This window comes from Hoplias malabaricus, chromosome 4 (genome assembly GCF_029633855.1).
Source record: "Hoplias malabaricus isolate fHopMal1 chromosome 4, fHopMal1.hap1, whole genome shotgun sequence".
NCBI classification, from domain to species: domain Eukaryota; kingdom Metazoa; phylum Chordata; class Actinopteri; order Characiformes; family Erythrinidae; genus Hoplias; species Hoplias malabaricus.
In genome coordinates, this window is record NC_089803.1 from 23,933,283 (window position 1) to 23,957,893 (window position 24,611).

Consider the following 24,611-nt stretch of genomic DNA (forward strand, 5'->3'; position numbering starts at 1 on the left):
AAATGTAAACATGTATTACTGTTATATCAATTTTTATTTGGTGGAATTCATTGCTATTATGTTAATATTCGTTGTGGGTAATTGTAATATTCTGTGTAGTTAATCACAATAAACTACACATTAAGGGACACATTAAAGTGAACAGGAACATCCACAGAGTGAATGCAATTTCATACGTATAAAGTGCTTTTTCTAGACTCTTAAAGAGCTTTTCATTCACACATCACATCACAGCCACCGACAATGTACAGCTTTTACTAATCATGAGTTCTCAAATGAGGGAAAAATGGAAATGTGTGTGTGAGTGCATGTGTGTACCTTACCACTAGGTCACTCGTGCCACTGAAAATCTCGATGTAGCTTGAATAGTGTCGGTCATCCATTTGACTCAGTATAGCTGTCATACAGGCTACCACACGAGACTAGAGAGAGAGAGACGGACAGACAGACAGACAGAGAAGGCAATTGAGGGCAAAGTGGGGCATTACACAGGTAGAACAGCAACTAATCAAAAAGTCCTGACACTTTTTTTGGGAAGGAGAGGGAAAGATGAGGAACGATGACAAACTACTTTTCAGATTACGCTTCAATCATTCAAAATCTATTTCCTCATCCTCCTCTCCATGCCCTCCATCCCAGCCTTATCTCTGCCCCCTTCGTACTCCTTCGTTTAGGTGACACCGTGTAAAGGTGGGAGGATGATGAATGGCAGAGGAGAAGGAAGAAAAAGTGATGGATGACGGATAGATGTTTGCAGATGGTGCGATAAGCCCCATCACTCAGTGGCATGTCAGCATCTTGACTGCATTCTGCTGATCAGGAGCATGTGTGAAAGTGTGTGTGGGTTTGGTGTGTTGATGCACTGATTTGTTTTGTGACATTTGAGCCTCATTTGTAGTCTTTACTCAGAGTGCCATATAACCAGGCTGTTATACCAAGGAACACTCCTGCATTTTTCAAACTAATCTCTAACTACTGCAGTTGTTGCACACAGTCTATTACCAGCAGATTTCAACACATTTCCTTTTAGAGAAAGGGAAACCTGTTGACTTCAGTTGCACCTACAAAAGAAGACAAGGGCATCTTAAAGAGTGTTTCAGTCAACACCTTTTCTGCTCATTTCTACACACAAGAACTGTTTTGAAAATATTGCACGAACATTACAGTACGGACAGGGAAGGATATTTTCTACAGAGGCACAGGAGTGTCTACAGATTTTTGTACACAGTGTACATATAACGTGTAACAGAGAACATAACATTAATGTCAATGTAGTTTTAGCCTCTGAGATTCTAATGAGAAAATAAAATCTTAAAGATTTTATGCTGTATGCATAATCTAAAAATTCTAACAGATAAATGCTACATAATTTACTGTTTTCTGTCCATTTACTGCATTAGCAATATCTGGACATGTGGTGATGTGGTCAGAACCTGACTAATGATGAATGGGGTCGAATGTGGTTATAAAATGTGTGTGTCAACTTGTGGCAACTCAACTCTAAGCAGCCCCTCACTCACAATATTTTACCCTCTACCTATTTATTCTCTGCCAGTTCCACCCATTAGATAGGTCTCCTCCAATCACACAGTGTGACCAAGCAGGAAGGTCAAAGACAAACATGTGCTTCTAACCGCACACATCTTTTTAAAATGCCACTAACACAGTGCCATTGCACAGACAAACATTATTGGAGAAGAACACTAAGGACCCATTTCTGTTATATTAGCTAAAAGACACTTGAGTTGGCTAGCAACGTGTTGAGTGATGGGGGAAGAGAGAGAAACATCCGACCCATACAAAGAGAGCAATGCCAATTAAACACTTAGTCACCGACAGTCGGGGTGTTGCTGGGGATCGAATATACAATCACAAGACAACAATGGACAGTAAGATAAGAGTCTGGGGCTGTTTTTCTTTTAATGGCTTGGAGATACAATCATGAATCCAAAGACATTATGGATGCAGTTCTACTAAAGCTGGCCAAGAAATTGCTTCAGTGATAATGATCTGAAACAAACCAGCTGCTTTTCAAAATAAGACTAAGTTAATAAGTAAATAGTCAGTTTAAAATAAACAATGCTAATTTCTACAAATTAAGTGTGAACATTCTTATTAGATCCACTTAATATATGACAAAAATAAAGTATTATACATTTCGTTCTTTACAACACTGACTTGTTTTCAAAGATTTCTATGCAATCAGCATCTTTCACTTACTCCAAGGTACTTTCAATCAATAGCTCACAACAGTAAGGGAAAAGTGTAGCTCCTGCGGAGATAATAAGAAATATTTCAGCTGGGTGAGATCTTTGAGTGATAGCTGCTTTGCACCTTTTTTTTTTAAGTAAGAGAGGTGTTAACCATATTCAAGTCAGCAATGTGGTTTAAAAATAAAAGTTGCTGATAAAAAAAATTCTGAGAGATGTGGGGAGAGGATTTCACTGCTGTCTGTTTTGCTGGTTTTTAATTCTGCTTACTGGAAATATGCTGATCACACAGACGTCTGCTTCAGACACTGTGTGTGTTTGTGTGTGTGTGCGCGCACGGGGACGAGTCCTCTATTGTGATGGTATTTGTACTTTCCAACTGAGATCAGACTTTAAAAAATGGATGATTTAAAGAAGAAAAAAGCTTCTTTGTTCATATGCACACATAAATACTCTAAGCTTGGATCTGATTATCGTCTGCAGATCTGTGACAAAAGGATATCAGTGTGATTCATTTGGAGTAATGAATTTTCCATATGACAAGCTTAAATGGCATTATCTTTTAACTTCTTTTTCCACAATAAGCTATTCAGCCATAGCCCTAGCTTCTATTATTACTTAGTATTTCCTAATGATTTCTATATTCAACAAAAAATTTAAATATTTGAAAAATGAATGTCAATATATTAATGTATTGTATACTATTTTACATATATCTATTAATAGCTGAATGCTAACAACACTCACATATACATATAAACACTGCAGTGCAGTTTGGACACAATCACACAAATAGAAAGAGAAAGAGTATAGAAATAAAAGCACTTATATATGACAAAATAAAACATGTGCTCAATGGCATGTGCTAACAGAGTTGAGCCAGAATCCAAAATGTCTAACACATACACACACACACACGCATAGAGGTGTGCAGGAGATAAAGCGGAAGAAAGAAGTATAATCTGTATTATGTAACAAATCTAATTAAACAGAAGACAGTGTCATCTATATGGGCAGATGGCTTATGCTGCAGAATGAATACGACACCACACACATAGACTCATCCACACAGAACAATACCCAATCTCTGCAAGGCACATACAAAACAATACACGGACATGCACAAAATCTCCATTCCCTGCTTAATCCAGCAGCTGAGTAAGTACCACAGTATTAGGCTGCGTTTTATCCTCACTGCACATTCAAACAGCATGATTTATAATGAATACATAAAATGCACTGTTCTTAGAAACAACATCAAAGCTGAATACTTTACTTAATGCCTTAATGAGCTTTATGTAACAATTTTATATTTTAAGCCCTGTAATGAAAGCTGTACTCATATCTATTTCACAGTCTAATACAGACAGTGTTGTGATCTTCTCTAAAACCAGCTCACCCTTAGAAGCCACAACTGTTGCTGGCAATAACAGATGCATGGTAAGGTTTTATAGAAATTGTTTCTTACGTGAAGCTCTTTAAAACTACATCTGAAAGTTTTAATATTTACCAAATTTGTTTTTGGGAGGGAATATTGGCATATGACTCGAATTTATTAAAAATATATATGTAAAATTAATAAATAATCTTTACTTTTCTCCATGTGTATATCAATGCTTGACAATGAAGCAGATGGGGAAATGTTCAGACTCAGAGCTGCTTATAAACAGAGTAAATATATATATATAGTCCACTGCAAAACATATGTAATTGAATATGTAACAACCTGCGGTTTTTCAGTGTGAGGAACACAAACGCATGAACTATTTCCCTGCTTTTCAAGATACACTGTTGTGTCACAGAAGTAATTGTTTGTTAGCTTCTGTCAGTGTATCATGACTTCAAAGCAATGTCCATGATTGAGAACTGCTGTTCTCTCTGGTTTGCTTATGTTCAGAAGCTCCATGCCTTTTAAGGTGGAATGGTATGTTTGAAGTGAAAGAAGGCTCTTGTTTGTACATGGCTGACGTTTAACTTGTCTGTAAGTTTGTATATGCTGTTTGAAATACCACAGTAACTTGTTATTAACTTGAGTTGTTTAGTTTTTTATCATGCAGTTAGCAGTCTCCTGAATTTAGAGTGGTTTCCTACCTAAATAAAAAATAAAAAATCTACCAAGAAATGTAAATATTACCCACTTATGAAGCAGGAATAAAGCAATATCCTCATCTCTTTTAATGATATTCAGCATTTGGAGGGCTCTTTCCCGCTTTTCTGTCATGAAGAGAGGAAGTCTATCCATGTCTATATCAATCCGAGTGAGTTTACTGACACTGGGGATTCATGAAAAAATTAGAACACCCTTCCAGCTGATGATGATGATGTGAGGCTGTAGCTCATGCTATTGGCTATGCTTTTTTATGAGGATTGTACAAACTGTGTTTGCACATTTGGAATCATAAGTGGATGTACCTTCAAGTATCAGAAATCATTCATTAGAAGAGTTATGAGCCCATGTGAATAATTTATTGATGCTATACGAGTGTAACCAACTACATTTGAAAATGTATGTACTGAACTATCAACTTCTTTCACAGGAAGTGTTTTATCAGACTAAGTGAACTGCTAATTGCACATGCAAAGTAGCAAATTGTGAATAATGCAAATGCAGCAGGAGAGTAGTGTATAGTCCTTGTTCATGGATGGGAAAATATGTTATCACAATGTCATTTGCTTTTAACGTCACTTTAAATCTAGCGGTGTGTTTTATGGATCTGACCTGATGTGACTCGTGCAGTTTTGCACACGGTCTCATTCTACATGTTCTTTCTCTGACACTTCTAGGCCAAATCAACTTAAATTTGGCAAGGCCCCATTCCCCTGGAGCAGCAGAGGGTTAAGGGCCTTGCACAAGTGAACAATACGAGGAGCACAGCAGTGTTTCATGTGGGACTGAATCCAAAGTGGGTGATTTTATTCATGTTTTAATTTCCAAGAACACCTCCCAAGCCAGCTGTGACTCAAACCTGAATTCAGAATAAACTACATACAGGTTTTAACATGGCTGCTGCTAATATTTTTAGTTATGTGGTATTTCTGTCTATTTTTACACATGCCAAACAGCGTCAGAAAGCACATAAACAAGTCTATTTGAGACTCCTCCATAGCACAGTTTGTGGTGAGTATGCGATGGTTTCGGCATGCACAGTGCAGGGCTTATCTGGTGTCGAGAAGCTTCTTTTATTGTTAGCTACAGTACATTAACTTTAAAGCTCCAGAACAAAACTAGAGAAGAAACATGTCTTGACAGACTCTGTATTTGAGAAATTTGTGAATTTCCATCACTGCAATGTAGACACATATTTTATAAATACATATTCCGCATCAATTTATCACGTCATTTTCTTCCTTCCTGAAATATCTCCTTCCCCACTTACTGATCACCACCTTTTCTAAGTGTCAATCTTTTGTTCTTCAGCTTTTCCAAACAACGGGGCATTAATGTTACATGATTTTAGATGCCATGGGCGTCAGAGCCTCAAACACACAAACAGATGAGCATACACACACTTTAAAGTTTTAGCAGCCACAAAAGCCCCCGAGAAGGAAAACACAGCAAGAGGGGAGGTGAGTGAGTACATGTGTAAAAAGGTGAACTGGGAATGTGAAAGAACATGAGCAAAGGAGAAAAGCCACAAGGAATGACAGCAAAGAGAGAAGAGGGAGAGGCAGCATAACAAGCCTCTTACACACTTCAGCTTGTGCACGGCTGTTTTCAGTTTAGAGGTGACAACATATCCCACACGAGGTAAAAAAAATAAAATAAAATAAAGATTAAATAAAGAGGGAGTAAACACTATAGTGACAGGCCTAAGGAGAGGGAGGGAGGGACGGAGTGAGAGAGAGAGAGAGGGAGAGAGAGAGAGAGAGAATAAGCTCATAATAAATGACAGAGGGAAATGAGGAAGGAGTTGAGGGAAAAGAAAAATAAAAGAGAATGAAGACCCTCACCTAAAATCTGCCTTAAAATAATGGGAGTGTGTGATAATACACAATGAAAAGGATAAGGGAGAAAGTGAGAGTCAGAGGTAGAGAGTATGGGAGAAAGTAAAAAAAAAGAAAAAAAAAAGAAGAAATAAATGCAAGAGAGAAAAACAGAGTAGGACAGAAAAGAAAAGTTGTGAGAGAAAGGGCAGTGTAACAAAAGAGCAAGAGTGAGAGAGCAAGAGAGTAGAAGAGAAGGAGAGAGTGTGGTAGGGAGAGAGAAAAAGCCAGTCCACAGGTACTCATTAGACACATCAATGGCTGGAGGGCTGAGCCAAGAACAGGCAGAACTAAAAGTGTGTGTGTGTGTGTGTCTGTCTGCGAGAGGGGAGTTTTATGGTCACTTGCCTCTTGTCCTGATTTCAGTTCACTCCTGTCTTCCCTCAGGCTCCAGACTCAACATCCTGATCTACATCTTTTTTTTCCCTCTGTTCCTTTCATTTTTCCTCTTCCCTTGGTGCCCTCCTCACCTTTTTTCTTCTGCTGCCTGCACACACGATTTCTCCTCAAGCCCTGTTTTCCTTACATCCCTCGTGCTTTTTCACCTTCACTGTCCTCTCCTCTCACTTTCTCCCCTCTCATCCCTTCTTCTGTTCTTCATTCTCTGTCTGTTTTATCTTTAGCTTATGTCGCCCTTGTATGTTTGTTCCTTCTCTGCATTTCTTCCCCCTTTTCCGTCTGCCTCTCTCTTTTCACCTTGCTTCCCAATGTCTTTCTCCTTTCCTCCATCTTTTCCTCCCTATTTTCTCCCTCTGTCTCACTGGTTTCTTTCTGAGGTAATGTTCTGAAAACTCATCACAGGTTTGGATCAAATTAAGGTGAGCTTAGACTGAGCACACACCAGCTACACCTACGGCTTCCACCTTGGCAGGCGGTGTGTGTGTGTGTGACATTCTAAATGCTAATGAAACACATACACACACACAATCTGTTTCCTCTATCGACGAGGCACATGCAAGGTGAACACTAACACCTTTGGCTCCACTGAGAAGAGCTCCATGGTTTTTAGGCAGCACTCATAGACATGCTGCATATCTTCAGAGAGGAAATGAACCTATATATGCGTGCACACACAGACACACACAGACAGACCTCCCCACCACCACCAAAACACACAGATACACATCCAACACAGTGCATACATATTTTCTCTTGCACTTTAAACACTAGAACATGCTCCCTGTATGTACACTCTCTGTGGAGGGACGAAGATAAATGTGTGTCTGGTGCATTTCTTTACTCAGTGTTGTTTTTTTTCCAAGATTTAGCGGCTTAACTGACCCATCAGATACAGAAAAATGACCAGAAATCATTGTACATTCTCCAAACTCTGTGGTATTTGTCTACTATTTCTTACTGAAAGCCAGGCTTCTGACTAATGTTCAGACTTTGATATCCATCTTGAAGAAGACAGCTGATAGTCTATTTTGTTGCTCACTATTTCCTAAAAAACATAAGACTATTTTGTGTCGTTCCTGACCTCAATCATTTCTCAGTTATCTTAAGAAAAGAAACAAACAAATCATACGAAACCATACAGGAAACCAAAATGAGACACTTCTGAAAGTCCCAGGAGTTCAGCAATAAATTATAGAGAGCAACAATTTTCTCCTATGAGCTGACCTTTTACTGGCCATTCTCCCCTTCACTCTCATCCTTTCAGTGCCTCCGTTTACTGACTATTGCTTTTTATTATGTTACAGCCTCTACTTCTACAGAGAACAAAAGAAACTGATGCACAGAGACGGGTGTGACAGAACAACAGAGAAAGCAAGATAGAGTGAGGTATAGAGGTAAATGGGACAAGCAGAAAGAGATGGAAATAAAGGAGCAAGGAGAGTGGGGGCGGGGGGGGGGGGGGTACAGAGACAGGGATGGAGATAGGGGAAGCCAAAGAAAGAGAGGAGGGTCAGGAACGTAAACACAAAAATATATATGACAGACAGAGAGAGAGAGAGAGAGAGAGAGAGAGAGAGGCAGACATAGAGAACAACCTCATTTATATCATTTCCATTTTACACAGCCACAGAGTTTTAAACAGTGCTGTACATGTCTCACTCACACTATTTTCCTGTCCCTGTAAGACGTTTTATATTTAACAGTTCTTCCTTTCTGAGCACATGAGATAAGATGTATAACTCACATAAACATAAAGAAGAGAAAGATAAGTAGTTTCCAAAAGCGGACTTATGTTACAGGAGATGGACAGAGTGAAAAAGAGAAAGGGATGGGATGTGTGTGTGTATGCATATATATGTATGAGAGAGAGAGAGAGAGAGAGAGAATAAAATAGATGTATTTGAATTCACCTGACAGCCAAAGCAGTACATCAATAGGAGCTAAGCTTATAAATCAGAGACTCTGTATCAGCGAAAGGCACAGAGGAGACTAATCTATGTGTGTGTGTGTGTTGGTGTGTGTGTGTGTGTGTGTGTGTGTGTGCGTTCCTGGTCCTTGTCCCAAGAGTTAGGACCTGTGTATAGTCAGAGTTCTGTACTGCACTCCAATGTAGCAGGGCAAAGCAGAGAAAACCAGGACACACAGCAGGATTAACACAGACACAGACACACAAACACACACGAACACACATACACACACATGCAGGGAGACTGAGGGAGGGAAAGGGGGAGGAACGAAAGGCTCGGTTAACCAGTAGACGGAGGCAGACAAACGCGGGAGAGAGACAGAGAAAGAGAGAAAGACAGAGGTGTGTGTGGCGGAAAAGCGAGATGAGAAATTAAAGGGATGAATAAAAGAGAAAATCCAGACGGGAAAAAAAGGATGTACATGCAAGTGTCAGGAGCCTTTGCAAAATGAAAGATAAAAAAACAGGATAGAATCAAAAAGAGATGGAGTGATACAGAAACGAAGTGAAAGAGAGGGAAAAAAGATGGACACGGTGTTCACTCACACTTTGGCACAAGGTTGGTACTTTATGGGTATGTGCACGTGTGTGTGTGTGTGTGTGAGATTGTTATGAAGTGGTGTTTCAGGGCAGAAAAAAAGAACTATGTATTTACACAATGTTTAAATCAAATGATTCAAAAATGTGTTGCTGAAATGTAAATTCACACGTTTGAATGCCAAGCTTAAGCGTTGTCTCAGTGTTTCTCTGAAGAGCATGAGAATATGAGAAGTTAAGTCTATGGCAAACTGGGGAATGGTATGTGTGTGTTTGTATGTTTGTGTGTGACGTGGTAAGAGAGTCTTGACATTACAGCTTCCTAACGAGAAAGAAGATATATGTAGCTGTAGCTGTAATGCAAATTTTACTAATTTCTCTCATAGCATAGGTGTATTTAGTTATACTTATCCACAGTGAGTCATACTGAATCCATACAAGAGAACGAGAGAGAGAGAGAGAGGGAGAGGGAGAGAGAGAGAGAGAGAGAGAGAGAGAGCTATGAGTTTATATTATGTTATCTTCCTTGGGTTTACACGTCCTGTTGTGTAATACACTCTATGAACTGTTATTCAACTTAAACTCTCTAAGTGCTTTATTATATGAGAGCGCAAGTGTTCTGTACTTTTGGCTACATTTGTGCATTTCTATAGCGTGTACGAGTGTGTACTTAAATGTGATTGAGCAATATGCATTATGGAGAATGAGTCAGTGTGGCCTATTGCTGCACACTAGACTTTAAGTTGGAGAGAGAAACATTGAGAAAAAAACATGAACAAGGCGATAGAGAAACACTGAGAATGAGATATCTAACCTTTTTGTAGTAGCTAAGGGAGATTCTCTGGACAGCAAACTACTTAGGTAAGCCTGCATTAGAGCGCATAACATGATATATTTACATTCCAATGGATTGTATAATATATATGTATTATATTTAAACAGTGAGGACAGAGGATCCTTTATCTGCATATACAGCTCAATGACGTGTGTGTTCTCATGTTGCATAAAAGCAGGTGTATAATCCTCTCCATCTGTCAAAGAAAGCTTTAATGCAGCAGTGTTTGTCTATGTGTGTGTGTGTGTGTGTGTGTGTGTGTGTCTGTCTGTTCTTTCTTTAAGTATTTTAATAATGAGGCATTTATCCTAAATTGTCCATTTATGTGAATATATATTTGTGTGTGTGTGTGTGTGTATGTGTGTGTGGTTATAATACAAATTGTTTTCATTACAAACTGCTGGGCAAAAATGGGGTCAGATTTAAACTGATTAATATTTATTTTTAGTCATAAATCTGAACATTGTTGTGAGCTTTCATAGTATTGTCCAAGGATTTACAGGAACTGTGTGTGTGTGTGTGTGTGACTGTAGATACATCTAGTATCTTTAGTGATTCCTGTTTGTATACAAGTTTAATTACCTGTGTTTTCAATCCTACAAAAACACATACACATTACCATACAGAAAAGTACATGTAAACTCACGTAAACTAAGGCAGAAAATGACTTCTTGTCTCCTGCAACGTCAGTAAACAAATACACACACACACACACGTACAGCATTAATCACCTTACAATTGTGTTATACATCGTATTAAAAAAAAAGATGGGCAAATCTTCAGTCAAATCTGATCACTGAATGTTCCCAGCATTAATCTGATATTAAGTCTTTAATACAAAGCATCCATCCTGGACTCATAAAGTTGCTCGGCATTTACTGCATTTAACATTCATCAAATTTTTATAGCAGGGGACTGAGTGTGGCACAGCTCGCTGAGCTTTTTCCCAATCATTCTGAGACCACCAGTCTGATCTTTATTGATGCCTCAGTCTTCGGAAGCTAGAACCTCTGTCAGTGCAGAAATTATACAGTGCCTTCTGGTGGAGTATACAGAGCTTTTGTTTTACTTCATTTAGTTGTTGAGACCTATAATTGATTGCCCTAATTTACGGATTAATTTTCAATACTTTCACAACTAACAGAATAGTCATGTCCATGCTATGGGTTTCCAAACCTGTCTCAGCCAGCACATGTTTCACTCACACGCTCTACCTCTCCCAACCCTGAGTCATATTAGCATCTCAAACACGAACTAGTGGCAGGAAAAGCTAGACTGAAGTGACCCTGTGTAATGGCCTCAAGCATAGAGAGAGAGAGGGCAACACAGAGCAGGAAAGAAAACTGTCATACAGCCGTCTAGATATTTCAAAGTTTAAATTACACATGCTCACATCTGGCAATGTGTGAATAAGAAGTAATGGGAGAGAGAGTGAGAGATAGAGAGAATGCAAGAAAGAGAGAGAGGCTGTATAATTCAAAGCATAATAAACAGGACACAAGAGAATGGCCAGAGCAAGTGAGAGGGAGAGAGAAGTAGAGGGCAAGAGAAACGAGAGAGAGATGAGTGCCAGGGCTGGGGAGGTGATGGAGGAGAAAGACACTAATAGTGATCGAGAGAAAGAGAGAGGGCAGAGATATAGATGAGTGGGCAGCTGAAGAGAGATAATGACAAAGGAAAGAACATGAAGGGATTGAGGGTCTGTGGCTACACTGAAAGAACATTTAGACAAGTTTCAACTTTTCAGATACACACACTGTTTCTGACCTTGTGTGTGTATGTGTGTGTGAGAGAGAGAGAGAGAGAGAGAGAGAGAGTTTGTGTGTGTGATGTCAAATGTCTTAGCCTTTAAGGGAGCTCTAAACCAAACTCACACACACACACAAACCTTATATATATATATATATATATATATATATATATATATATATATATATATATATATATATATATATATATATATATATATATATATATATTCAAATCTGTCCTCTTAACTCAACTTCGCACCCACTATCATACACCCTCTATGCACAGTGAATCATATAAACACAAGCATAGCCCTTCACCACACTCAATTACACACAAAGCGGGGTGTAAATCTCCCACTTTATTCATTTCTACAGAAAAATTCAAAGTTAATCTGCTAACTATAAATCAAGGATACAGCCCATCAAAACAGAATTTATGTTTCATGGTTTTATAAAATAGTCGATATATTCACACTTATATTTACACACACACACACACACACACACATCAACTAAATCCTTTATTATTGCAAAAGATATTAAAAAAGTATTCCCAAACTAACAGACCCAGGCTTAAGTGAGAGTGGTTTTTAGAAGAGTCTAAAACCAATGTACGTAAATAAAATCAAATTAAATTTATTTGTATAGTGCTTTTAACAACTGAAGTTTACAATGCAGCTTCACAGAATTCCAGTAAGAACATGGATTTCCATAAACTGAAGAGACCAGTATATTCATTATAACATGACATAATAGACTGCTGTATTTGGCCACTTAAAACTCCATTTTCTAAAATGTTAAAGTTTTCTTTATCATCTTTTACTTACTCGAGTTAATGGAAGACCTAACTTTGGCTCAGTGAATCTCAGTCACTTTTCAAAGCTTTTACTGTCCACCACAAACTTCTTTATTACTCTACATGTGTGATTCCCTCATACTGTTGAACAGGGACAAAACAGATGTTTAAAATCCACTTAATGAAAAATAAACAACATGATGAACTTCACAAAGAGTGGAACGGCGCAGCAGGTAGTGGAGGCACAGCAGGTAGTGTCAAAGTCACACAGCTCCAGAGATCTGGGGTTGGGGGTTGGAGTCCCGCCCTAGTTGACTGCCTGTGAGGAGTTTAGTGTGTTCTCCCTGTGTCCGCATGGGTTTCTTCCAAAGGCGATTGCTCTAAGACTGCAAGGGAAGCTCAGCTTCCCCTAAAATGTCAAAAAATAAGTGATCAAATATATACTGTTGTGTGTACATGTCATTGAATAGATATGCACTACAACGCGCTCAACTTTTGTTCAGAATCAGCTTCTTATCACTGGTAAAGATGCGTCTTTCCTCTCATTCCCGCAGCTTCACGGTGCTTTAAACAGTGAGGACGCTGAGTGTCCACAGAAATCAATAGCAAAGCACCAAAGTGCAGCGAAGCGAGACGAGTCATTGGATAAATGCTGGGCTTTGTCCCGCCCATCGGACGCTCAGCGTCTCTGGGGGTCTATGGGGCAGTGGGCTGGCCTCGGCTGGCCCGGACGCTCAGCTTCTGCATGATGATTGGATGATCTGTCTGAGGCTGAATCCCTTTTTGATTGACAGCGAAATGAGCGAATCAGCGATCCTTTGGTGTAAAGATCTGTGGGAGCATTACATTTTCATTCTGTTCTGAGTTGAACCGGAGACTTTCTTAAACCTCTTAGCGACATTTTCTTTGTTAAAAATGACTAGTGACAAATCAAGCTTCTATTTCTGGTGGATTTTTCTGTAGCTCCTTGTTATTGGAGACTGACTTCTATCACTCTTTCTGACTTCTATCGCAGTTTCTGTCCAGCGGGTGCTGCTGAGTCCCTTCACCGTCACAACGCACTCACAGACGGACACACTTCACACGGGCCAAGGCCGTTTAAGCAGCCTAGCTCTGCTGGCCATTGAGAGGACACTAGTCAAGTCCCTGGAAAAGACGCCTTGTTGGTACGACAGGGTCACAGATCATTTTCTTGAAAAGTAACGGAGGGTAGAATTTATGTATAAATAAACCGACACATTTTATGATGTAGGCCGCAACTGAGCTTCCCCTCCTTGAAAGACCAGCATCCGCCACTGGTTTCTTCCGTGTGCTCTGGTTTCCTCCCACAGTCCAAACACACATGGATAGGTGGATTGGCAACTTGAAAATGTCCCTAGGTATGAGTGAATGTGTGAGTGTGTGTCGCCCTGTGTAGGACTGCGCCCCCTCCAGGGTGTGTTACCGCCTTGCGCCCAATGATTCCAGGTAGGCTCCGGACCCACCGCGACCCAGAACTGGATAAGCGCTTACAGATAATGAATGAATGTTCATAATCAAATACAACTATAGTGTTATAGTGTTTATTTCAAAACAATAGGCTTTTTAGTTATCACACTATTAAAGCATTTCACTTTAGATGAGCATCTAAATGAAGACTATCATGCTCAAAACATTTAAGAAACCCAAAACCTAATATCCCACTGTAAAAAATACACAGCTAACATGAAAACATGGCCAATTTCATGTTGAAATTACTTCCCATATCCAATCTAACTTTTTTCTGCCGGTTTCATCCCAATTTAGATACTTGGACTCAGTCCTGTGCCCTGTCTCATTTAAACATTTTAATTGCCACTTTCAGATCAATGCATCACACCACTAACAAACACTCTCACCTTCCCTGTTCAGACATCCCACATCTCTTATTTGCTTACTGCAGATATATACAGACGGTCCCTAGTGGAACAGCATAAATAGCCCATTGTGAGGTAGTGTTCTGAACAGCAGCCTGTCAAGGGTCCAGTTTGCTGTTGCTCCTGAGGGAGCTCAGGACAGAAAGAGCAGAGAGAAATCTATAGAGTTTAATGTATCTATGATGATTATGCAAATGCTACACTGTACACATAACAAACATCACTGCATTGTGTCTCCTAGCATAATGGATTAGCTTTAAATGTCTCAGGATGCTCTAGGCCTTCATTAATCCCAATTACTGAGGCTTGGCATCTAGTTTAGTGAAGTGTTTTTACTGTCAATGTGCACTGAAATAGCCACACGTTAATTTTGAGAAAGAGAGAGAGAGAGAATCACATTGAGACATCTACTTAAGACTTCCACCCAACACACTGATCAATATTTCAAGGTCACTGCACCACATGTACATGTGTGTTTGTTTGTTTATATGTAAGGGATTTGGTGGCATTCTCTCATTGGATTATAAACATGATTTGCCTGTGAGCTGGAGGGCGTGTATCTGTGTCCTTATATGTGGACTAGTGTATAGGTGCAGTCACCTCACATCTTACATGAATTTGAAATATCCTTATGTTATTAAAATAAATTAAAAATTAAAAAGGATTTGCAACAAGTAAAATGATGACATGAGGCAACACGTAGTACTCTGCCATGATTTGCTGTAAGATTGCATACAGGAGGACATTCGAGTGCTGGTTAATTCCAATCAAAAATCAAAGCTGCATTATGCAGCAAACATTTTATTAATGTTGCCATCTATGAGGAGTTACTGTGAGAAAGACTGACTGCTTCTTCAGCACATGGCCCAGCACTGACATCAGCTCTCTTGCTGAGACACAACACGGCACACCATGACCTGACACATCAGTCAGAGCAACATTACATTTTTTGGAAGAAATGTAATTTATCCCCACACTCCCACACATTCCATCAAGCCATCTGCAGCCTACCTTGAAATGGGTTTTAATTTTCATTTCATAATTTTTATGTTTGATCACAGAGGGAGAGATGAGCTAGAGAGGCAGACAGAAATTCTGCAGTTTATTTATTAATCCAACACAAGTTTTTGATCTCTATGTTTACCTATTTTTTATGCTTTAACCCATGAAAAATTCAAACTTTCTTATGCCCACCACACATTCATTATTTATTATAGGAAAATTTGATTAATACTACGCAAATTGACATTCCCTAGTGTTTAATAGAATGTAACATAAAAAATGAGTGACTGTATGTGAATTTGTGTAGGTGTATTCTCAGATTCCCATGTAATTTGCCAACTTCTTGCAGAGATATCTACATTTTCATTCAGATGAACGCATAAGTGTGTCTACATCTGTTTATGTACAGATGTATGATTTGGATTAAGATTTGTGCATGACTACAAGGTATGTGTGAGCTTTGCTAATGCATTATTTACATTAATTAATATTATACATTTTTCTTCACACAACTACTAACTGTAGTCATTATATCTGGTAGTTTATCTGCTTTATAAGTATGGAGGGAATTTGTGTGTGCATATGGTGTGCAAATGTGTGAGGGAACAGAGGGGCCTGAGTGTCAAATAGATTCCTTTAATGATAGTGTTCGGTGGCTTTATTTTTTATCCTAGTAGACGGTGCTCTGTAATGGCTTCTACTTATAATAAAAAGAGTGCACTCTTCAGAGAGCTTCCCGCATGGAGAAGTTTCTGTGAACTAAATCAAATTGTAGCCAAACCCCCCATTATATTCTCCTGTAGAGGCAGACGGCACAGCCTCAGTGATACAAATAATGTCTGCTGTTCCTCCGAGGAAAATGACATTGATGTTGAGAGGCCATGTAAAACGCTCTAAACTTCCTAAATTCTGTCAGCATTATTCAGCTCAATACAAGCTGCATAAATCAAATCTGGAACACTTGCCTGAGAATACACAGTATAATAAACAATAATTAAAAAAGAAAAAAATAACAGACCAGAATCAGGGCAGTGATTGGCCACATAAAACATCTGAAAACTCTTCACTATTATTAGTTTTTAACAATACATTTCAGTATTTTTATGGGTCTGGATAGTTCTACATTGCAAAGTGTGCTGTGAGGGAGGGAATTGAGGCTCAAATTCAAGCACTGATTTTATTAATTTGAGTAAAACTAATAGATTGAAATGCATTCAATTCAATAATGACAATGGCAAATCAGTCAGAATCCAATTAATGTGCGTTAAAGTTGAACCCATTATTCATTATTCAGTATTACAAATATCATAACACTGTTCAATGCTGTTTATATGTGATGCCTCAGCTTTCCGAGGCTGAGAGTCTTTTAGTGAACAATGGGCGTTGCTCCCTTGGTGGGTAGACAGATGAGCAGAACATATTTTGTAAATAGCACACAAATGATGTAATATGAAATGTGTTCTACAAATGCTTTTAGTGATGATCACATGACTTTTGGCACAATTTTACCAGGCACAAACACAACTTGTTTTCTGAACCAAAGCTGGGTTATAAACAAATCAAGTGTGCTTACAGAGGTGGGTTTTACACACATTTTATTATACTGAAAACCTGAACAGTAAAACGCAAGCAGCTGGCTAAGGAAAGTAAATATTTGTTAGGGACAGTGTTTAAGCTTTGATTGGTCAAATGTCTTAGTCCTCAGATTAAACCCTCAAATCCCTGGTTAAAAAATCAGTTTAGATCAGCATGAACCACATGCTGGGGTAATCTGCTTCATGCAGGTTTTTGCTGGTGTGATGCTGGTAGACAAGCATTCAAAACACAACATGTGCTGGTTTTGGCTGGTTTAATTATGCTGTTAATTGTCCTGTTAGCCGTGATGCATTTACTAGGCTCAAGACAGGATTTTGTGTGTGTTGTGTGTGAAGATCCATAAATGTCAAATGTCTTAGTGTGTAGATGTTACTCATGAATGATTTTATTGTAGCTTCTCCAGGGGGTTGAGAGGGGGAGTAAAATTTTGGCAATGCTATTTTGATATGTGCTGAAATTATACTCTCTCTTTTCTCTGGGTTGCAAAGGCTGATAGACATCACAATTATTTTGCTCACATGTCTTGGTGTGTAGATGTTACACTCAAATTTATTTCACTGTGGCTTCCCCAGAAGGGGGTGGTGTAGAATTTTGCCAATACTCTTTTGACATCTGCTGAAACAGTGCTCTCTATCATGATAAATATAAAAGCTTAAAAACCATCACTAAAGAATGTTTAAATAACTGAGTTTTTGTTCAGAGAGCTCCTAGCTGAGCAACTATATCCTGGTTTAAAAACACTCTAGTTATATATATTTACCTTTGAGATATATTCTACACCAACAATTAAACCAAAGCATATTTAGTTTGTTAAATGCAATACAGCTTATATCTTTTTTAGGTATTCTTCTGTTGTTTGGTGTGAAGTAAAAATCAAGAATAACACATGTTTTTAAACAGAAATAACAGGAAATATATGTATACTGCTTCCAAAACCGCTGTCCAAAATTTGGCACAGCACCTATACATATCTTGTAAAGTGCACTGTTGAGGGGTGATATATATTTATGAGACAATTCACATTGGTTAGAAAAGGTTGTCCCTGGTAAATGTGTGCCAAAAAACAATGTAATTCAGAAATGGCCTTTGTAGAACAGGTTTGCACATATTTGCAAATCATGGCACGAGAATATTTTATAACCATGCTTTATTTCACCTCAATCTGTGCAATACATTAGAAAATAGCTCTTATTTCAATGTCGTTAATGCATTTGCAACAATCATGATTTGTAAAGAACCTTGTGTGTTAGATAGTTGTGTTTTGTATTTTTACACATGTATTGTTTGTTTGAAAATGGTGTGATATTTACAGTATAAATCCTATTTATTTTGTCATGGAATTTGGTCCCTGTTTTCCTCTCCTCACAGTGCCCACAGTACCAAGTGACACATTAATCTGTCAGATTTTGTGACAGAGCTGGGCTTTTAGTGCTCTCCTCCAGCATGTTGAGTTGTCCAGTGGCATTGCATTTGGCACTTCCAAAAAGAAGTGGTTGCTGGCTGCACATGTCTTGAAATAAGTACATGCTTGCCTTGGTTGCCTGCACTGTTGATTGGAGTGCTGATTGGAGGAGGCCTAGCTAAGGACTTGGATATAAAATAATATTGTGGCGGTCGTGGAGTGAGGTGGACTTGGAATTTGTTGCAGAGACAAGCTGAGTCCAATGCATACCTCTGAAGTAAGAGATATCCTGCTTCTTTTGGAAGTTCTGGGAGTATTGTATGGCAGATAGTTCATAAACAAAGAAAATATAAAGCACATTTCATTCCAGACTACACTAAAGTGTAAACCTCATGGTGTTCATTGTGTGTTAAATGACTGTAAAAAACATATTGAGGTGAGTTTAACAGGGTTCACTCATTCATTAACCTTGTCAATTTTAGTTAAACTAACTGGCTACTCTATCCACTCCACTTAAAAATGTTATTATGTATTAGGTACAGGATTTAATGTCACATTTTCTGTATATTGGCTCTAAGCTGGTTTAAAGTTTGGACAAAATCACTAAACAAAATATTGCATAAGTGTTTCTGCTACATTAATTTTACTGCTGATGTGTCAGAATTTTATTAAATAAAACCTGTGCATTGTGAATTGAATTTTAAGTAAAGGATACAAAAGACTGAGCAGAAGAGACAGAAAGGTAAACTAATCTAGTTAATGTTAACATTTAAGTTTTACAGTTGTAAAGAACATTCACATTGCAATAAAAAAAAAGTCCAAAAATTCAACACTGTTTTTTGACTCCAAACACTCTTCAGTTCCTCAGCACCACAAGGTATCATGCAGCATTTTCACAGTACTACATTAAATTAAAGCCATATCAAAACCACGGAAAGCCACAGTAGATCACACGACACTTGGAATTTACACAGAGAAAGACCCTCAGTCTTTTTGTAAACAAACAATCGCTAAGGTCAGGTTCTGTCAAATACGTTACTACTCTCGCCCAATGCAGCTCGTATATTTCAGCTCCAAAAACACCAGGACATAAACCCTTTCTAATCACCAACCTTTAGATTAAAAAATTTCTCAGTTCACGTCTTGTTGCTTGTTAATTGGGCTCTAATCACAACACTACTGTGACACTCACTATGTTTAGTTTTGACATAGTATTTTCAGTTATAACAATTAACTTAAAATATAAATTGTGTAGTACAATTGTTAGAAAATGTTTCACCAGATATTATATGTAGTTATTATATGGAGTTGTTTGGTGTACTACAAGAACTCACTGTTTTGTTTTGGGTTTTTTTTATGAGTGCCGACCCCTTGTGACAAGTGATTTCTTCTTTTGTTGTGCCATGACAGGAAACTGGCCCCTTTACTCCCTCAACATGCTGTTAATGTTAAATGTGCGTTATTTAAGCATTACAGAGCATTACCATGTGCTTTTTTAAGTAAATAACACATCCCCAAAAAGTACACATTGTCAACCAATCATAGCAGCCCCTACGTACTGTCCACCTACTTACTGTCCACCCAGCAAGCTTTTCCATATAGTGAATCTGTACATCTACACCTAGCAATTAATCCAAAAATACTGCCAAGTTAATGAACAATATTAAACCAAACTCTAGTACAGCATCATCCATAAAAAATGCTTATATATATATATATATTTCCACATCTCTGCAGTTGTTTCTGTTTTTTTTCACAATAAATATATGACATGGGTTGTGAAGCATGGCACAAACTGACCATAGGTTTCTCCAGTAATGGGGCAGCTGGGTCCTAGTTGGCTCCATATTGTTCAACAACTCCATATAGGTGTTGAGCTAATTCAGAATGCAGCAGAAAACTGAATTGAAAGTGAGTTTTCACTCTGTATTTAAGTGCAATTTAAAATCTTCCACTTGGAATTCAAGAAACATGTCATGGTTTTGTAAATGGTCAGTTTTGAATGTGAATAGTGTTTGTGTTAGTTGAATTGATCTTTGTAAATCCCAGTAACTGTGATTCAAGGAAGAGTGTGTTACTTTCTCTTAATTCACTAGGTTTGGATGCCAGTAAAGCACAAGCTACTCCAATTTGTTCCATGCAGTAATTGGATGTTAGGATGTTTCACATTCCAGCTTTAAATGCAGTTGACTGAAATTCTGCCTTTTATACCACATTGTGACACTTTCCCTTTTTGGTCCTCTGTCTCGAGTAGCAAGTCAAGACAGAAGACCATTCGTGTGCACTTTAGAAACCAGCCACTACGCATATGTGGTGTGCAGTGTCAGTGCCACTGTATTGCTTGCTTTATGGGTATGCATGTTTATTAGAAGGCTAAGTGAATAAGAGAGAACTGTTTGTGTGTGTGTGTGTGTGTGTGTGTGTGTGTGTGTGTGTGTGTGTGTGTGTGTGTGTGTGTGTGCGTGTGTGTGTGTGTGTGTGTGAGGGAGTGAGAGAGTGTGTGTGTGTGTGTGTGTGTGTGAGAGAGAGAGAGTGAGAGTGTGTGTGTGTGGTCTCTTTTATTTGGATTGCAGGGACACCAGCCAACAATCGATATCCAGGGAGCTGCGGATGAAGCACTCTGTCACCAATCTCTCTCGTTCTCTTTCGCTCTCTCACTCTCATACAAATTTGTTTTCATGCATTGTGGGGTCATTACACAGACGTCCACAGAAGGAGGAAATGTCCCCACAAATGAATGCGTAAACGGGTTTTAGTCCCTTAATGTGACACACACAAGAACAGAGAAACCAGTGCAGACAGCACTTCTTTAAACTAAACCACCAACTAAAATCAATTAATGATTATCCGTTAGTAATATCTTTCTCATACATGCACACACATTCTGTCTCTTTTTCTATATCACTCTTACACACATAAACACACACGTAGAGTGTTTAAAAGGAGCAATGTGTCCATGGGGAAGAGAGGGACAGAAGGTGAAACACAAAGTCAAAAAGAATGACTGTGAAAGTGGTGGGGAGGGATGAATATTAGGCCTGCTTTAGAGTGGATAGAGAGATCAGGGAGGCTTTGAAGAAAAGACATGTGCGTGTGTGAGCAAAAGAAAGAGGTATGTTTGTGTGTTACGTGTGTGTGTTCAGGAGCAAGAGAGTGTGAAGGATAAAAACTGAAATATCAGTGTCTGCTACTGCTGAAGCGCAGCATAACATTAATGGACAAGACCTGACAGGAATGCAATGTTAAGTTGTGTGTGTGGTGTGTGTGTGTGTGTGTGTGTGTGTGTGTGTGTGTGTGTGTGTAAGAAAATATGGGTCATTTCAAGCGTGAAAAGTCAATTACACATTTAAGGACACAACTGAATACAAATGTACTATTTGTAATGAATAGGTAATGCACTCTAAACTGAATAGCTGACAGTTCTTCAAAGATGTATACAATGTTCCTCTGAGGTTTCATTTTTTTTTGTTTTTAGACACCATCAAGCTCTGTTTGAAAACATATTACTCACCAGCTAGTCCTGTTAACTAAGTCTTATATAAACCCTATTTCCAGAAGTTGTGGAACTTTCTTAAACTGTAGCAAAAACTGAAATCTGTTTATTCACTTGACACAAAACGATTTTCAGTGATTTTAATGACAAACAATACTATTATATAAATCTAAATACATTTAGAAAAATGCCTACAAGAAAAGTGATGAGACTCACTGGTAAATATGTTGCTGTCCCAGGTTTTTTACCTGAAATTTTTACTCAGATGGGAACTCCAGGTGTTAACTTTTGCAGTTCTGCAAGTGGAAGTGTGCCCATTCTTTCTGTACACAACACTTGAACTGCTCAAAAGTCTGTAGTTGCAGCTGTCTGAGTCTCTTCATGATGCGATATATTGTCAATAGTAGATAGATCTGGACTGCAGACAGGCAAGTTAAGCACCCACTGTCTGTTTATGAAGCCACGCTGTTCTAACAAAATAAGCAAAATAAGGCCTGGTATTGTCCTGCTGACACACAGATCATCACAGATACTGTTTTCATTTTAGACAACTGATGATTTGTGCAGTTTTTGTGTGGATGGTCTGTTTTATTTTTGGCACACAGAAATCTACATCTGTTTTGTTTTTCTCCAAAAAATGAATCAAAATGTGCACTCGTCTGAACACGGAACACATTTCCACTGTTTCTTGGTCGATCTCAGATTCCTTTAGAACGATACAGTTTCAGGTTGCATTTCTTGATGCAGCAGCTGAATGCATTAATTAACAATAATGTTGTCCATGCAGCTATGTCCATCACAGTAGTGTCTAATATATTTTGTTTGTGTTGTATAAATAAACCATTTTCACATTCCACATTTCTCATATCCCTCTCTGCTACAACCAGTTGTAAAAAACGAAAAATGTGTGCACTGAAATGTTGGTAGAGTTTCAGGCTTTTATTGTTACAGTGAACCTTTCAATAGTCTCGCCCTCATTTGTAACAAAATGACCCTTTGTCTCCTCTCCTCCTGTCCTACAAATCTTCCCTTGCATCTGTGTTCACATCTGGCATACTGATGGATCACACAAAAACGGCGTTTTAGGTCACTATCAACTGAGGTTTTCGAAAATGCTCTCTAAGGTGGAGACCTGAAAACGCAGTTGTCGGTGTTCTCGTGTGGAAGGGGTAAACACATCATGCTTGTATCTGGCTGATATTCAAATAGCTTCTCACTCCCAATATAGTGAATTACATACATGATTAAACTACAACATACACATGCAGATAGCACTAGATTTCAGATTCCACATTTGAATAAATATAAATCATGCTGTATTAGAAATATATAATGCACTATTAAGACCTAGTTTGAGTAATTTCCTGACTTGCATAGTGCACTACATAGAGAGTATGGAGTGAATTGGGATTGTGTTGTTCTCATGCTTTGTTGTGTTGTTCATGTTTTGATATCTCTCTTAGAGATACTATGGCCCCATACTGGACTGGCGTGATTGTGCTACCGTTTTCGTATTCGTCTGGAAGGGGAACATTTCAAAAACTGAGGAAAAATAAACTCTGTTTTTAAAAGTATTTGGATCTGTGTCCAGTCAATCGCAGTGTGACACACATACCTATGGACATATTTGAGTAGCCGACGTGTGTTTTTGGACTGTGGGAGGAAACCGAGGTCCCTGGAGGAAACCCATGTAGAAACAGGGAAAGCGCTTTCATCGGTAAGATAAAATTTCAAGGGAATTTAGCAAATTAGATTTTAATCCTTAGTGCATTTTTTAAAGTGTCCCAACTTATCTGAAAATGGGGTTTGTACATTATCAAAATGATCTTACGATTCTAAACCAACTGTCCAACAGTTCATGTTATAGTGTGGTCAGATCATCAGAGTATACTTCTTTCTTAATTTTAGTTGAAGCCTTGAGTTTTGTGAGGATTTTTCACAACAAGAATTTGTGTTATATATTTCTTCAACAAATCCATCGAGTAGCAACAGACACAAGCCAATACTTGCAAAAAGTCACATACTCATGGAAAACAAACAGATAAACAAAGAAAAAAACATCAATGGCAATTCTCGAAGGAGATCTACAAAGCTGACCAAGGCCCGAAAACAGTGCTGTGTGTGTTTTGAGCTCTGATTCAGCTCAGAGCTCTGGGCTATAAAAATGAGCAAACACAATAAACGAAATTAACCACCATGAGCTCTGGAGAAAAACATGGCATTAGTATAAATCTGCATATTCTCAGACATTTCATGTATTGGAAAAGACTTTCAGGGTCTGTAGGATTGTGTCCCCTCTGCTGAAAGTGTCATAAATATGTGACAGTCTGTGACTGTAATATAGCAGTGGTTTTACATTTATATGTAATTATATATATAATATCTCAATTCCTCCAGATTTGCTGCACAAAAATTAAAAATAAGCCATAGTTATGTGAGCAGCGTAGCACATCTCATGTAGCAACCATAAAAATTACAGTCACATCGATCTCAAAAATAACACCACAAATTTACACCAGCTGTCCTGATCTATGCTAAATACACAGCTAAATAAAGTCTTTTGAATCTCCAAAATAACCCATCTCCAAATAACTAATACAATTTAATTCTATACTAGTTGTCCAGCTAACCTTTTATAGGTTTAACTTTATTCATAATCAATACTAACCCCAGAATTCCACATGAACTGGACATAGCCCACAAAATAACCTTACACATAAGAAATGTTTGCTTTCCATGCATTAA

The 24,611-nt window shown here is 38.3% G+C and overlaps 1 protein-coding gene across 2 annotated transcripts in view; it reads right to left on the bottom strand.

Moving 5' to 3' along the window:
• The window catches only part of LOC136693991 (dedicator of cytokinesis protein 2), a 111,239-nt gene that overhangs the window by 22,201 nt on the left and 64,427 nt on the right, over window positions 1-24,611 (bottom strand). For both annotated transcript variants that reach the window (XM_066667309.1, XM_066667310.1), the window contains one exon: window positions 324-422. In XM_066667309.1, the coding sequence (XP_066523406.1) occupies window positions 324-422 (99 nt within the window). The remainder of the gene's footprint in view (window positions 1-323; window positions 423-24,611) is intronic.